Source organism: Argiope bruennichi, chromosome 5 (assembly GCF_947563725.1).
Source record: "Argiope bruennichi chromosome 5, qqArgBrue1.1, whole genome shotgun sequence".
Taxonomy (NCBI): domain Eukaryota; kingdom Metazoa; phylum Arthropoda; class Arachnida; order Araneae; family Araneidae; genus Argiope; species Argiope bruennichi.
The window spans coordinates 61,130,391-61,146,292 of record NC_079155.1 but is presented as its reverse complement, the minus strand read 5'-3'; the positions used below and the strand labels follow the sequence as shown (position 1 = coordinate 61,146,292).

Genomic DNA, 15,902 nt, shown 5'->3' with positions numbered 1-15,902 from the left:
TTATAATATCCGTAATACATAATTCGTCTTAATTCCTTAATCGGCCTGTCTATGCGTTATAGAGGCTTTGGAATATCGCTGAAATTAAATAATTTAATTACAGAAATTGAATAATTTAAAAACTCTATAATTTGAAATTAAAACTATGCATAAAGTATAAACAGGGCAAGAGAACCTTGGTGGCTTAGTGATAAGCTCCCAACTTCGATACCGGATATTTCCAGGCTCGAAATTCAATTCCACAGAAGAATCGTCGTGTAAGCGAACTTGGCGCTCGCCATATCTGTTGGGGCCAAATGAAGTATTTGCCGTCGGCGCGCTTTCAACCAAACTTTGAGCTTTTATTCTTTAAAATAAGAGAAAGAATATTGTGACCTTTTGAAAGTGCAAAATTTAATTAAATATTCAGTTAATTCTTTCTAGGGCCGTGGGAAGTATGCTTCCCACCAAATTTATCTATCTTTGTATGAAATTATGTAGGTTGGCATGAGTTCTGACAAATTTTTTTAGTAAGTCAGAAACTTAGATGCTTCAGTTCTTTATCTCAGACAAAATGATGTGTCTGGATTTGTTACTTAATTATTAATTAACCAAATTAATGAATTAATCAAATTAAATTTATCTAATAAGCTAAATGAATCCCTTTTCTTATTCTAATTTCAAGCCTAAAAATATTTTAACATAATATGACTAGAAAAAAATGGCTCTTTAGTAATTAGATATTAACTGAAATTGCGTCATTTTTCTACAGTAACTTTGGAGAAAATAAATTTACAAGGAATATTTTAATGTCGTTTTAATATTCAAATTTTTGTTTTTTCAGTGATATTAGATTCCTTCCTATGCAATTTTCATTCGAGTTTTATTAATTCTTTTAAAATTTATTGCTCATGAGTTTGCAATACAATGAGAGTTAATCTCTATTTTTTTGAAATTTTTATTTCATAACTTTTGAATTTTTAATTGATTTAAGATAGTTATTAAAAGTTATCTAAAAGAACTGTAAGAGCGTATAAATACACCTTTCCTTTTCAAGCCATTACCAGTGATTAAGGCCAAGAGTTGTCATTCAGGTGGTATATGGTATAAAAAAGTATACAATTTTATTATGAAAAGTATAACAATTTTTACAAAATTAATTTTTTTACATTAAAAATATCATGCATGAAGTATTTAAATTCCAAACAACGTCGGGTATATCAACACCAGTCTATAAATTCTTAATGGGATCAGTAAGACAGCACTTTATCGAAACGAAAGTATAATCTAATCTTAATATAAGTAATTATTTAAATAAAAAGATTTTAATACAGCACGTTTTTGAAACGGCCTAGAAAGTATAAAATAATTTCTCCCCGTCTTATAAATATTTATAACAGATTCTTAGCCTCATGCAGATTGTCTTGAAAATTTTGAATATTAAAAATTCACGCCTATGCAATCTATGTGGAGTTATAAAGATGTAGGGAGCTAGGAAAATTTATTTATTATTTTTCAACTTGCTTTAGAAATGTGGTATATTAAGTTTCTATTTAAATAGTTATTTTCTGCTTCTTAGCTTCGTGTGTGAAAAATTTTGTAATCGATTTTACCAACTTCCCTATAAATTAAGAACTTGCCTTGGTGCCATCTGTCGGTAATGAATATTTTTAATCGAATACAGCATTTATATTGAATAGCCAATCTAACAGAAAGGCAAGAAAGGAGGTAATATTGCATTGCCATCCAGTTCTGAACTACGGTTTGAGTTCCAAACCTCTAGCGCATCGGGTAACTTATTTTAAAATCGATTGAAAAATGTGTATCGAACAGACAAAGAGATAGGGAAGAAAGCGAATCAATAAAAGTCATTGCGGCTATATATTTTTCACATCTATACGATTAAGACAATTTCACTTAAACTTTGAGAATCTATTTCTTAGTGCCAAAAGAAAGAGTGTTTTCCAGATGCAAAAATTAATTAAGTTAATTAGAAATTAACTAAAATTTTGTCTTTTTTTAAAATTTGAATCATTTTACAGCCATTTTTTAACGTCTGTCATTTTTTAATACATGCCATTTGACAATGCTTTTGTTGATTTTTTATAAAATGGTGATTTAAAGATGATTAAAAGCAAATTTAAGTCGATCGTTCAAACGAAAGCAAGAAAAGCAACGTTTTTGGTACAAAATGGTGCAATGTTTGATGACAGCAGCAGCTTCAAATTGTGAGGAACTGTGCCGAATAAGAGAGATATAAATATCAAGAGTTATCGGAGTGGAAGAATATATCAAGAGATGAAGAATCGGAAGATTAACAAGAATGAAGTCTACAAAAACTGTGGGAACAGCTATATTACATTAATTTCTGTGAGATTTTGCCTTTATATTAGTTTGTAAAATAATGGCATAATTGTAGATAACTTCGAATAATAAAATTTATAGGAACTAGTCTGGTTTGCTTAATCCAGCTATTAGGCAACGACAAACACTTTAAACTTCTCTAAATGCATTCAAGGAAAAAACGCTTCATCGTGTAAATGAAATATTTTTATTGCAGAATAGCAAGAATACATACGAAGAGTTGCTGACAGAAATCATTGGCAAAATATTTAACGAAATCTTTAAAAGCAGACGATTAACAACTTGTATCAGGAACAGCTATTGATATTATTTATTTTCATGTTTCTATATTGATGAAAAATTAATTATTCAATTATTATCTTAAAATGCACTTTAAAACTTTCCAAAGTTTTATTGGTGAACAAAATCCACAGTACTAATATATTAAATATCAATATCTTACGGAGGAAATGAGCTATAACCGACATTTAAAAAAATTCTGGTTCAATTTTTATTCTAATTGTAATTAAAGATACATTTCTGAAAATAAAAGGATTTGTATATTAAGCAAAAGTAATTTTTATGTTAAAGGTTTTATACATAAAATGTTTTGCATTCTACATAAAATGTAATCCAGCTTTACATAAAATGATTATAACTCAAAGCAATGCTGCATATATCAACTGTTGGAAAAAAGGGAAAAACAAACCAAAACATTTAAGGAATTATTGTAAAACTGCATAATTCAAATATAAACATAATTTGGATCGTGGAATTATGAAAAAATATGTTAATAGGCATAATTTAACAAAAGTACGGTATAATATCCACCAGCCAATCAAGCATTAAAATATTTAGGCTTAAATCATCCTTTAAACCAGATTAAATTAATTCAACTTTAAGGTCGCGGAGATTAAAGACCACCGATTCCAGGCGCTCCGCCAAATTAAACATCACGTCGTCTAAGTATTCATCTTAAAATAAATTTTATGATTATGAAAAAATTATGATAATTTCAAACTTTTTGGACGTTTCATGCTACCAACCTAAATTTAATAATATATCTAGCAATTATTTTAATATTTTAGAATCCCAAAAAAATTAATTAATTAAATGATTAAATTCACTTATTTAACCAAACAGATTATATTATTTTAACGAATAGGTTAAACATGTTAACTAATGCAAAAAAAAAAAAACATATAGAAAAAATATTAAATTAAATCGGAATAAAATGGAGATAAATAGAAGGTATAATAAATATAGAATAGAATATAAATATGATTTAGTATATTTCAATTAAGCTAAAATGCATCATACTAAAATTCTTCCTAAATTACAACAAAAAATATTATTAAATATGAAAATACAGGTGTTTTTTGATAAAATATGCTAGAGGATGTATGGGATTCTTTATCAAAAAATAAAAATAGCTGAAGTGTTATTGCAAGTTCTATTGTGTGTATACATTTGATAACATATGCCGATAAAAAAAAGTTTATGTTGATGTAATGTTCTTTGCAGTTACAGAAGATGACGAAATTCAATTAAGCGATGTATAGCAGAATGTTATTTCTAGACCTAGAGAACGAAACAGTATCAATTAATGAATAAAACATAATTAAAATGTGGATCCAATGAATAAAGTATATGGTACGATATCTCCTCCATATTGTGAGATATTTTGATTACTATACAATATCAGGAAAAAACGTAATATTATTATTGGGCATATTGTACGATTAAGGCACTAAAATTTCAATTGGTTATGGGACAAAATCAATATAGATAATATAAATTTTTCAACGAATTTTTATTTCTGTTATTTTTTTTCATAACTATTTAATATTTCTTTTATTCATCTACAAATTTTAAAAATTCAATTTCAGTGAATGGAATTAGAAATATTGATAATAAAGAATAGGAAGTTGTAAAGAAGATTTTAAAACACGATATTGAAAGTAGTTGTCGAACTGCTTTGAAAATCATTATGTTATAAGTCAAAATTTACAATTTATACATGAATTAAATTAAATGGAAAGCTACCTATTCAAGCCTATGAAATTTTCTCTAGTTTATTACCTTCAAGCATATATATAAATTACCACCACTAATAAGAACAAACTTGTGTCTTAATACAATGAAATATAAGTAGTAATTTAAAAGTATAAAATATTATTTAGTAGTTATAAATAGTAAAATTAGCATTTGATTAATTTTTTCGGAGCTCTTAAGAATTATATCATACGTTCAAAACTCCCGAATGATAAAAGAAAACACTGTGAAAACACGCACTACAAAACTAGAAAGCCTCAATTCCGTAGTATTCTACCCTGACGTGAGGAGAATCGAAATGTAACCGCCGATAGGTGGCGAAGTTATGACGTCAGTCTGCGAGCTGATTTAAGAAAGAACTCGAGATCTGTGTGTGTGTGTGTGTGTGTGTATGAACGTTTTACATGTACTCTGTGCTCGTGTTGTCCATTGTCGATAAATTTTCTAAGCCAAAAGGCTTTTTAGTCTTATTTGGCCAAAGTATCCAACATCGTATAGATGCAAGCCCTATTTTAATTCTGAACTTGATTCTATTCGGTTTTCTTTATTATATTGCGAAGCACAAAATTATCATGTGAGGGTTGTGAAAATAAAATTCTGTTCTGGCGTGTAAGGCCTTCCTCAAGATTTACAATTTTATGCGGGAGGGAGGGAAACACCTTTATTAAAGAATATTCGAAAAAAAGGTTCAAGAAAATTATGCCTTTAGAAATAAAAGAACTTGCTCAAAACATTTACGAAATATAGCACTGAAGACATAAAATAAATTAATAAATAACTGATAAATAAATAAATTAATAATAACTGATAAAATAAATGAAAAAGTAATGAGTTCATAAGCATGAATACATGTGTCAGTAAATGTAACTCTAGAGGATCGCGACTGGAGGTATATAAAGAATGAAATCTCCCAAATGTCTCTTTCCAAATCTATGAAAATAGTTTCATTTTCATTGAAAAAGTTGTTGCAAATTATATTGGGAAAATATAGAAAAATGAGAGAAAAATTGCACCAAAATTAAATCTGCATCATTAAAAGAGTCATTTTATAAAAAATTTCCAATTTATGAAATTTATTTTTGCACAGCAATTTTGAAAATCGCAAAACACTAAAGTTAGTTAGTAAAATATTTTCAGTCGGTAAGTAAAACAAAAGAAAATGTTAACTGCATTCATATCTAATCTGGTTTATAGGAGTTGCAGTTTGGTTTGTTGCTTCTAATACGTACCAAAAACATTTCATCTGATGGTGATATATCTTTTATTTTTAACATGATTACTTTTCAGATAAAAGATTATGAAAATAATGATAATGCCAGCAGTTCGTGTTCGGATGGAATTAGATTTTTTTCAGTAGCTGAAAATGGACGCAGTAACTGCTTTAATTTTAGGTGCACTAACTCTTTTGATTTCGATATGGTTGCTATCCAACAAAAATTCAAAAAAACATCCACCTGGGCCGACTGGTTTACCTATTGTAGGCTATCTTCCTTTCTTAACGAAGGAGCCGCATAAAAAATTGACCGAGTTGTCCAAAATTTATGGTCCGGTTTACAGGTTTGTTTATTTGTTGTATTTTAGAATTTTATTTAAATGAAAATTTTTCGCTACATTTCAGGGCTTTGTGTATTTTACTGATAAAGCTTTTCAGTGACGCAGGCATTTGTTTAACACCATATTTTTAAAATAAGTACTTTTTTATTTTTTGTAATTTTTTTATTCTTTTGAAATAAAGCTTTAAAACAGAAAACTATGTACCTTTTCGTGAATATGAATGATGCGCGATAACATTTTAATTATGGCATATCGTCTTGTTGCTGAACTGGAATGAGATAAAATACTTAAAATATGAAAAAGTGGAAAATATCATTTTTTATTTAATTTTACAGTTGAAAATTACAATTATTATGCAACAAATTTCTAATTAGTCTGTATCGTTTATGGATATTTTTAATTATATATATATATATATATATATATATATATATATATATATATATATATATATATATATATATATATATATATATATATATATATATATATATTATACATATCGATTATTATTATTATACACACACACACACACACACACACATATATATATATATATATATATATGTGTGTGTGTGTGTGTGTGTGTGTGTGTGTGTGTGTGTGTGTGTGTGTGTAATGTAAGCATGATTTTATGTCAAGCAGATTTCAGGCGCAACAAGCAGTGAAGGGACTTTGTATTTTTAAATTCGCCTTAATCCATCCCAGGAAGGCATAATTTATTTATAAGAAGGCGCGGACAAGGCACAGTTACAGCAACAGATTAGGCAAGAAGAGAGGGAAGAGCGAGAAATTAATAATCCCTCTTCTTATATAACATAAGATATCGATAGGGAAAATATTTTTACACAGTGTTAATATATTATTAAGATTCTGATAGGGATTTTTGAAGCATGTCAATCACAAGTAAGGGAAACACAGGGATCTTTTAAAAAGAATGTGCTTACTTGACATTTTTCTATCCCTTCACAAGGAGCGTGTGAATTGACGACCTAAGCATTTTACAAAGCTTCTCTTGAATTAATTAAATAGAAAAAATGGAATGTGATCAGGAAATAAGAGAATATTTTAGAATGAAGTTACTATGGGCTAAATTAAGATAAAACTTTAGGAATTAATTAAATTGAAATTAGAGTTTAAAATATCATTACATATATCATTAAAAATGTATATATCATTTAAAAAAATCTATAACGAATTTGCAATTTGTTTTGTATTAAATTTACTTTTATTCGTGTTTTAATTTTTTGTCTGCTTGCAATACACACATACAAATATATATATATGTAATGATATTTTAACTCTAATTTCAATTTAATTAATTTTCAAGATTTTATCTCAATTTAGCCCATAGTAACTTCATTCTAAAATATTCTCTTATTTCGTGATCCAATTCTACTGTCTCTACTTAATTAATTCAAGAGAAGCTTTGTTAAATTGTTGAATCAGCTAAAATCTAACTTTCCCACACTACGCGTGAAGAGTTAACATACCGCTGATCAAGCAAATTCTTTTTTTAATAACATGCATCTCCCTGTGTTTCCCCTACCTTGTCCACCCGTATAACGAAAATCCCTATCGAAATCTCATCATACATTAGCACTGTAAAGAAATATTTTCCCTATCAAAATCATAGGTTATATAAGACCAGGGATAAAATGTCCAAGAGCTTTTTCCCTCTTTCCGTTTCTGTGTGCTCATCGCTTGTACATATGCTTGCTTCTTCAAAATGAAATAAAACGTCACAAAATTAAAAGTATCTTCATTGTCTTCAAACTGCATCATGCTTCACAACAAATAATATTACATGTATATTTCATATTTTGCATCCCTTTTCCAGAGTGCGGCTTGGTAGTACAAATGTCATTATTCTAACTGATTTTGACCTCATGAAAGAAGCCTTTTGGAAGGACGAGTTCATGGGCAGACCACCAGACCTACCTTTTGAACTGAGCAAAGAAACAATTGGTAATGATTGTCTATTTTTTTCTTTAAGATTTGTCTCTATAATGTGATTTAAACTGTCAAGTTCCCAATCAAATGCATATCAATATTTCCTGAGGAATAATCTCAACAAGTCTTTTTCAAAAGAAAAAAAGAAAATCACTTCAATATCTATTGCAAAGTTTAAACTCTTTTCCCAGTATATGGCACTACTGCTAGAGATGCTTGAACTGGAAAACAGATACGTAATAAATAATATAAAAAATTGCCAATGGAATAAATACACACAAAAAAAATTCTGGTAAAAAAATAATAAGAATTGACTACAATTTTAAAGAATTATTTTCATTCGAGTTTGTTTTTTTAAAAATAAAACAAATTGATTCCGTACAGAATTAAAAGCTATTGGGGTGACTTCATGTTTTAATTAATGTTTTCTTCTACTTTTCAAAAAAAAAACAATTTAAAAGTTCAATAAAATAGCCTTAAAATTTTTTTTTAATATGTGACAATTCTGAAAACTGTGCAATTTTTTATCGACCTAGTTTTTTGCGTTTTTTAGTAGCCGTGTTTCAATTTCACTCGAACTTATACATATTCGGATACTTCAAGTTTGGTGTACAGACTACATACGAAATTTTTTCCTTTTTAATCGAAATGGTTTTGAATTATCATGTTCACGGACGGGCTAACATAATTCTAAAAATTTACTTTTCGCCCTTAGGACGGTAGGAGGTGGGGGGGGGGGGATAAAACGAGAAAATTCGTCAAAATCTCAAGAAAAATTTTTTTGATGATTATAACGTGTAGATGATGTCTCGTGTAGAGAAAATAATTAAATATACATAGTATGTTTTAAAAATAAACTTTGAAAATTCAGCTTTTGAATGATGCTTTTTATTTCCAAGGGTTCTTATAAAATTGCAATATTCAAGATGGTATAAAGATTTATTATTGTTACTACTCATTTCTTTATTGAGAATATTATTCTTAAAGTAATTAAAATTTCTACTTTTTCAGTTATTAACAATTTATTTATTAAAATTCCTAGGCGATTATCTATTTACTATGTACCTACTGGCCTTTGCAGACCAGCTTTATTGACTTTTACTTTTTAAGCAGTATGTGGCCAGTTCGACTTTTTAGGAATATATATATATATATATATATATATATATATATATATATATATATATATATACGAGGGCAATTCAGAAACTAACCTCCGGTTGATTGAAAAAAATACACCAAGTTAAGTAAAAATATTTTAATATATACATCTTACAACTACATCTTTGCACTATTTTTCGACATAGTCTCCATAACGATTGAGGCACTTATCGTATCTCTTCACAAGCTTTGAAATTCCTTCTGCATAAAAATCACCCGCTTGTGCCTTGAGCCAGCCTGTGACCGCATCTTTGAGCTCTTCGTCGTCATCAACCGCTGGGACCCGAGCCATTTCTTCATACGCATGAAGAGGTGATAATCGCTTGGCGCCAGATCTGGGCTGTAAGGTGGATGGTTGAAAACGTCCCACTTGAAGGACTCAAGAAGGGCTGTTGTTCTGCGAGCAGAGTGAGGACGGGCGTTATCGTGCAAAAAAACGATACCGGAAGTCAGCATACCACGGCGTTTGTTCTGTATAGCCCGTCGTAATGTTTTTAGTGTTTCTCAGTACACGTCTTGATTAATGGTCGTCCCACGTTCCATGAATTCAACCAACAACACCCCTTTGGCATCCCAAAACACCGTTGCCATCAGTTTTCTGGCAGAAAAATCTTGCCGGGCTTGTTTTGGTTTGGTAGGCGAATCTGAATGTGCCCACATCTTTGATTGTTCTTTTGTCTCAGGGTTCACGTACTTAATCCAGGTTTCGTCACCGGTCACGATTCTGTTTAACAATGGTTCTCCTTCGTCCTCATAACGTGACAGAAAGTCTAATGCAGAGGCCATTCTTTGACTTTTGTGGTGGTCGGTAAGAATTTTGGGCACCCATCGTGCACAGAACTTACGGTAACCCAATCTTGCTGTCACTATCTCGTACAAAAGAGTCTTAGAAATCTGTGGAAAATCAGTAGACAACTCCGCCATTGTGAAACGTCGATTTTCACGAACTTTTGCATCAACTGTCTGAACGAGTTCGTCAGTCACTAAGGATGGTCTACCACTCCTCTCTTCATCATGAACGTTTTCTCGTCCACTTTTAAATAAACGTACCCATTCACGGACAACTCCTTCACTCATAACTTTTGGTCCGTACACGGCACAAAGCTCACGATGAATAGCTGCTGCAGAGTATCCTTTGGCTGTAAAAAACCTTATAACAGCACGCACTTCACATTTGGCGGGATTTTCTATTGCAGCACACATTTCAAACTGCCACAAAAACTAAACTAGCGCAGGTACGATGTTCACTCGACTACGGCTTGATGCCGACTGACCTGCTGAGCGTGTGAATGCACAGATGGCGCGCTACTCCCCCCACTACCCGCACTGTGACCAATCGGAGGTTAGTTTCTGAATTGCCCTCGTATATATATATATATATAAGAAAAATGCTAATTTTATTGAATAAGTCAAAATAAATTAGTACACGTACATATTAAAATGTATATGTACTATAAAATAAAAGCGCAGTAAATTGGCAAAAAATGTATATGTACTATAAAATAAAAGCGCAGTAAATTGGCAAAAGCAAGGGACAGAATGTTTTGATAAATGAATTCGAACTTCATCATAATATTAAAAATTTATGTTTTGTCACAAAATTTAATTAAAATTTATTTATTTTTACAAATTATGTATTACATTAAAAAAATTATTACAAATAAAAACTTAGTATAAAAATGAAACTGATGTCATTAAAAAGATAATTTTTCAAATTTTAATATAAAGCACAAACCATTTGTGGGAGTTAATAAATTTAGAAGATATGGTCGTCCATTTTCATAGGTAAATCCGAGCTATTACCCATCTGACAGAGATTAAGCTTAAAAGGCCTCCATACCGAGAAAGAATGGTGTCAATTCAGGAAACTCGATTGTGGTGCAGCAAAGGCACAATAGGGTTACCAGGGAGAGAAAATTAAGCACTCTAGATTTTGCCATTCTGGCATCTTTATCACCCATTAGGCATCCTGGGTTTTTATTTTATTGGTGTCATTTTTGATCGGCAAGCCGTGTAAAAATAAATTATCGTTGCGTTTCTTGATTACACAATAATTCATTTGATAGTGAAGATTGTGGTCTGGGTGAAATGACTTGAAGACACATGTTGTCTTTTTTGGGGTTTATATGTAACAACAACAACAAAAGGCACATGATTACGCCAAAGTGTAGAAGGCCTACAGAACTACACATAAAATTCTCTCGGGAGAGAGAGAGTCGAGATAACACTCCCCTCAGTACAGGAGTCCAGTTCGCTTCTAGTAAAAAAAAAACGTACTAAACAACAGGGAGACCACGTGATACATGATTGGCAGCTAGCTCCGCCCAGGAAGATCACGTGGTTAACTGAATTCTTAACTCCGTGCCCTCTGAGAAAGCAATAAAATCGATTTAAGATGTGTTGTCATTGCGACGACCCACCTTTTCCCGCGTAAAATTGGGGACCTTCGATAAGGTCGCAAATAGCATGCATGGTATTGATGAATGATAGTTTCGAACGTACATTAAAACTACAATAAAATTACATTTTTAGCGAATCTATCACGAAAATATGTATTTTGGCAGCTTTTTTGCTTAATGATTAATAACAAAATTTGATTGGATGCTACAGTTGTAGTCCCAAGATATCTTTCCGAATTTTGTTGATTTAAGTCATTAGGTTTGCGTGAATGTGAAAGTACAGACTGACAGGTGATCAAACGTTTTATGAATTTGGTTCAACATTTGAAGGGCATCTACACTTTAGACGTTAAACCTATGTACCAAATTTTATCTATTTAGATCTTTATGTTTTATAGTTATCAAATTCACATGTACTCGAACAGCCAGACAGATTTTCTGGAGATAACAGTCCGAAAGACGATCAAAAGTTTAATGGATTTGGTTCGAAACTTGATAGGTATCTATGCTTTAGATGTTAAGCTTGTGTACCACATTTTATTGACCTAGATCTTTACGTCTTGTAATTATTGAGTTCACATATAGACAGACTTTTAGCGAATGGATTACGTTCAGAATTTGATAAAATCTACAAATTTGATCATAATTCAGTATATCAAATTGAAGCCATCTACTGCAAAGAGGATTTGTGTTATGTTCACAGACAAACAGACATAATGACAAAAGCATGTTTCTGAACTCAGAGAAGTCTGAAACTCGAAGATTCGTCAAAACAATATGTTTGAATTTTTTTACTATTAAAATATTCCCTTTCCATCTATACTTCGTATATGAAAAGAAAGATAATTGTATTATAAAGATTCTTGTATTACATAGTCATGTTCTTAAAATTTTTTATGTCGTTGCGAATAGAGTCCATAAACAAAAGGATTTAATGAAAGATTAATTTTTAACGAAATGGTTTCTTTGAGAGAAAAATTGAAAAACATTTGAGGTTCCACGGAATTAAATAGATAATTTCTGTTCAGAGGGAATATAGAGAATAAATAATAATTTTATGGATAGTTGAATTAAAAGGAAGGGATCATAACATGGGCTCAACGATATCCTGGCATTACATTTCCTTATTTTTTCTTTTTGAATTGACTGAAAGAAAGTTTTTCACATTAGTTCGTGCTATCTGATATTATACAATGCTTCCGAAAATTAGAATACCGTGCCGACATTCTACACACAGAAAGACAGTAAGACTACTACAGTAAGAGATTTACCTAGATTTTATTACATATTCCGTTGTGAGATATATTATTTAACCCTTTCTAGGGCCGTGGGAAGTATGCTTCCCACCAAATTTACCAATCTTTGTATGATAGTAGGTTGGCATAAGTTCTCACAATTTTTTTTAGTAAGTCAGAAACTTAGATGCTTCAGTTCTTTATCTCAGACATAATGATGTGTCTTGATTTGTTACTTAATTATTAATGAACCAAATTAATTAATGAATCAAATTAAATTTATCTAATAAGCTAAATGAATCCCTTTTCTTATTCTAATTTCAAGCCTAAAAATATTTTAACATATTATGACTAGAAAAAAAAGGTTGTTTAAAGGGTTTAAAAAGATGAGTATATATCTAGAATAATAGTTTCAGAGAACTATGTATATATTTTTTTATAATAAGGAAAAGGCATTGATGCATTACTAAATGTGTTAATCAAAATTACATAATAAGTTAACCAACTAATCTTGATTATTTTATATATGTTAACCGCATTACATAATATGTTATATAATGTTTACATAAATTATTATGTTAACCAATTAGTCTTTTACATTACATTATATGCTAATAAACTAGTAATGCATAACATATGTTAATAATTATTAATACTAATCTTTACATTACATGATATGTTAACCAACTAGTTTTGATTCGTGATATTTATTCGTGATTTTTCAAATGCTGGTTAATTTATGCAGTAATATTTTATAATAATAAAGTAATGGACTTGATGACTTTCTTTGTTGTTTTGCAGAAACTGGAGCTTTCAACGATTTGCCTTGGAAGGAACAAAGACGATTCACTTTGCACATGCTTCGCGATTTAGGCTTTGGAAAAACGAAAATGGAGCAGCATATGAAAGTAAGCTCAGTTTCTTCTAAAAAAATAAAGCTGTGTTAATCTCTGAAATATTGACACATGAAACAATATTAAAATTTATATGCTTACTTCTTCATTTATTTTTCACGTGCACGTGGAACAAATTTTAATAGCTTGAATAAAACTAGTTCAAAAAAAAAAAAAAAACAGAAAACTTTATTGGCAACATTTTGTAAAAACGATCAGCTTGAAAATTCCAGAAGCTGCACGTGCTTTAGTTCTTTCGATTCTTTTAATTTTCAAGGGTTATTTTGAGCGTTTCTTTTCATTTTATCTCTGCTTAACATTGTAAAACCTACCAAATTATTTTTTTAAATTGTATTTTCTTCATGGCAATATTTTTCATGTATGCCAATTATGATCTTATCATTCAAAGTGTGACATTAAAAAAGCCTGGATGAAATAAATCTTTATTAAATAATTAAATTCCACAGTAAAAGTTGACTGACTTGACAATAACATAAGTCTTAACTATTATAACCTTCAATATCATATTAATACTCAAATATTAAGTTTCATTCGAATTTATTAAAGCGATACACAATGGAATTTTCACATTATTTGAAAATAAAAAAGTGAAAATTAACTGCAATTCAAAAGATGAAATGTTTTTTTTTTTTTTTTTTTTTTTTTTTTTTGATTTTCTGAAAAAGAAACGTGAAGTTTCAAAGTCTATGAGCAACTATCTAAAACGATATTTCCCCAATCTGGATTTGATCCTTTCTTAATTTGAAAGAAAAAGCAAACTGGAGAATTAGAAATTGCTCGATTGGAATAATAAGTAGACTATAAATAATAAATGTCGTAAGTGTAAAAAGTGTTTCATTCTAGAGGTCTCTATACAGACTAATGTGAACTACTTAAAGGACTCTAGACAACATTCACATTTGTTCTCGTTTCTAATAATATTAAAGATTAAAGTGATGTGTTGTGTGTGTGTGTTGTGTGTGTGTATGTGTGCGTGTGTGTGTGTGTGTTAGCGCTTTACAGTCCAAACCGTTTGATCAAGCTATAAACATGGCATTTGTGTACTTTGGAGAGTGGAAATGTACAACACGGAATGATTTTTTTTAACAAAATTCATCAGAATTTCAATTAAGTAAATATTAAGCGAAACTTTAGATTTTTTCGTGACAAAATCCGAAAATAATAGAATAGAAAAATAATTTTTACATCTTCTTAAATTTCAAAACCTTATTTTTTCCAATGATGTTACATTTTTTCGCTATATAATTTTTCTTTAATTTTTAATTAGTTTTTAAAATATTTGAAGTGTTTTTTTAAAGCAATATATTTCCTTGTTGCAGGAAAACTCAAACAGTTCGTATTGTTGCAATTAATATTTCATCCTGCCATTCCATTGTTGTTATCAAGATTTGAAAATTCAGCTTTTTTTTATTAAGTAGAATTTTAATATTAAACATTTTTTTAATAAATTGTTTGATACTTGATTGCATTTAAAATTAAGGTTTAAATTCAGAACAAATAACGATGAAAATTTTTTTGTGTAAATATTTTTAAATACTTCTTTCTGTGATATAATTGATTATATAGACAAAAAATTAAAGAAACGCAAAGTGCGATAAACAGAACAGTATAGTATAAGGCATATACAAAAATGTAAGTTAAATGTCTATCAAAATTTAGAGTTAAAAATATTTAGCTGAGGAAATAACTGAAACTTTTAGCTACTATTAATCCCAGCGATAAATTGGTCCTCAAAGGGCGGCTAGTTATAAAATTAAACATTGCACACATGACATTAAAATTGAAAGACTAAAATTTAAATACTTCTGGCTCTTAATTGTTTATTTCTTATAATGTATAGTAAAGATGGTTTTTTTTTTTTTTAGTTGACTATCTACCATTAAAATTTTTTTGGGAATTTTAGGAATCTTAATTTTAGCAAAATACGTTTTTTTTATAAAACATTTGTATCTTTTCAACAGGAAGAAATTCATGAACTCATTGATATACTGGTCAAAAATGCAGGGAAAGCTATCAATCTCTCGGACATGTTAGCATCGAGCATGTCAAACAACATAGCGGCGTTAATTTTCGGAAAGCGCATGGAATTCAACGATCCACAGCGACTGAAATTAAATCGTGTTATACAAAATGTAGGCAGACTTGCTGGAGCCGTGTCATGGCATATATATTTCCCTTGGCTCAAAAAATTCTTCGATACCTTCAATATCGGAAACAAAGGCAAATTAGTAAGAACTTTGATGAAAATGAAGAACTTTTGCAGGTAAACTGCTTTCTATTATTCTTTTCTGGGTTCAAAGAAAGATTCT

The 15,902-nt window shown here is 29.8% G+C and overlaps 1 protein-coding gene across 1 annotated transcript in view; it reads left to right on the top strand.

The window, feature by feature from the left end:
- Positions 1-5,682: 5,682 nt before the first annotated feature.
- LOC129968277 (uncharacterized) overlaps positions 5,683-15,902 on the top strand; it is a 47,839-nt gene continuing 37,619 nt past the window's right edge. The window contains exons 1-4 of the mRNA XM_056082133.1: positions 5,683-5,934; positions 7,772-7,899; positions 13,481-13,587; positions 15,555-15,856. Of these exons, the coding sequence (XP_055938108.1) occupies positions 5,741-5,934; positions 7,772-7,899; positions 13,481-13,587; positions 15,555-15,856 (731 nt within the window). The 5' untranslated portion in view covers positions 5,683-5,740. The remainder of the gene's footprint in view (positions 5,935-7,771; positions 7,900-13,480; positions 13,588-15,554; positions 15,857-15,902) is intronic.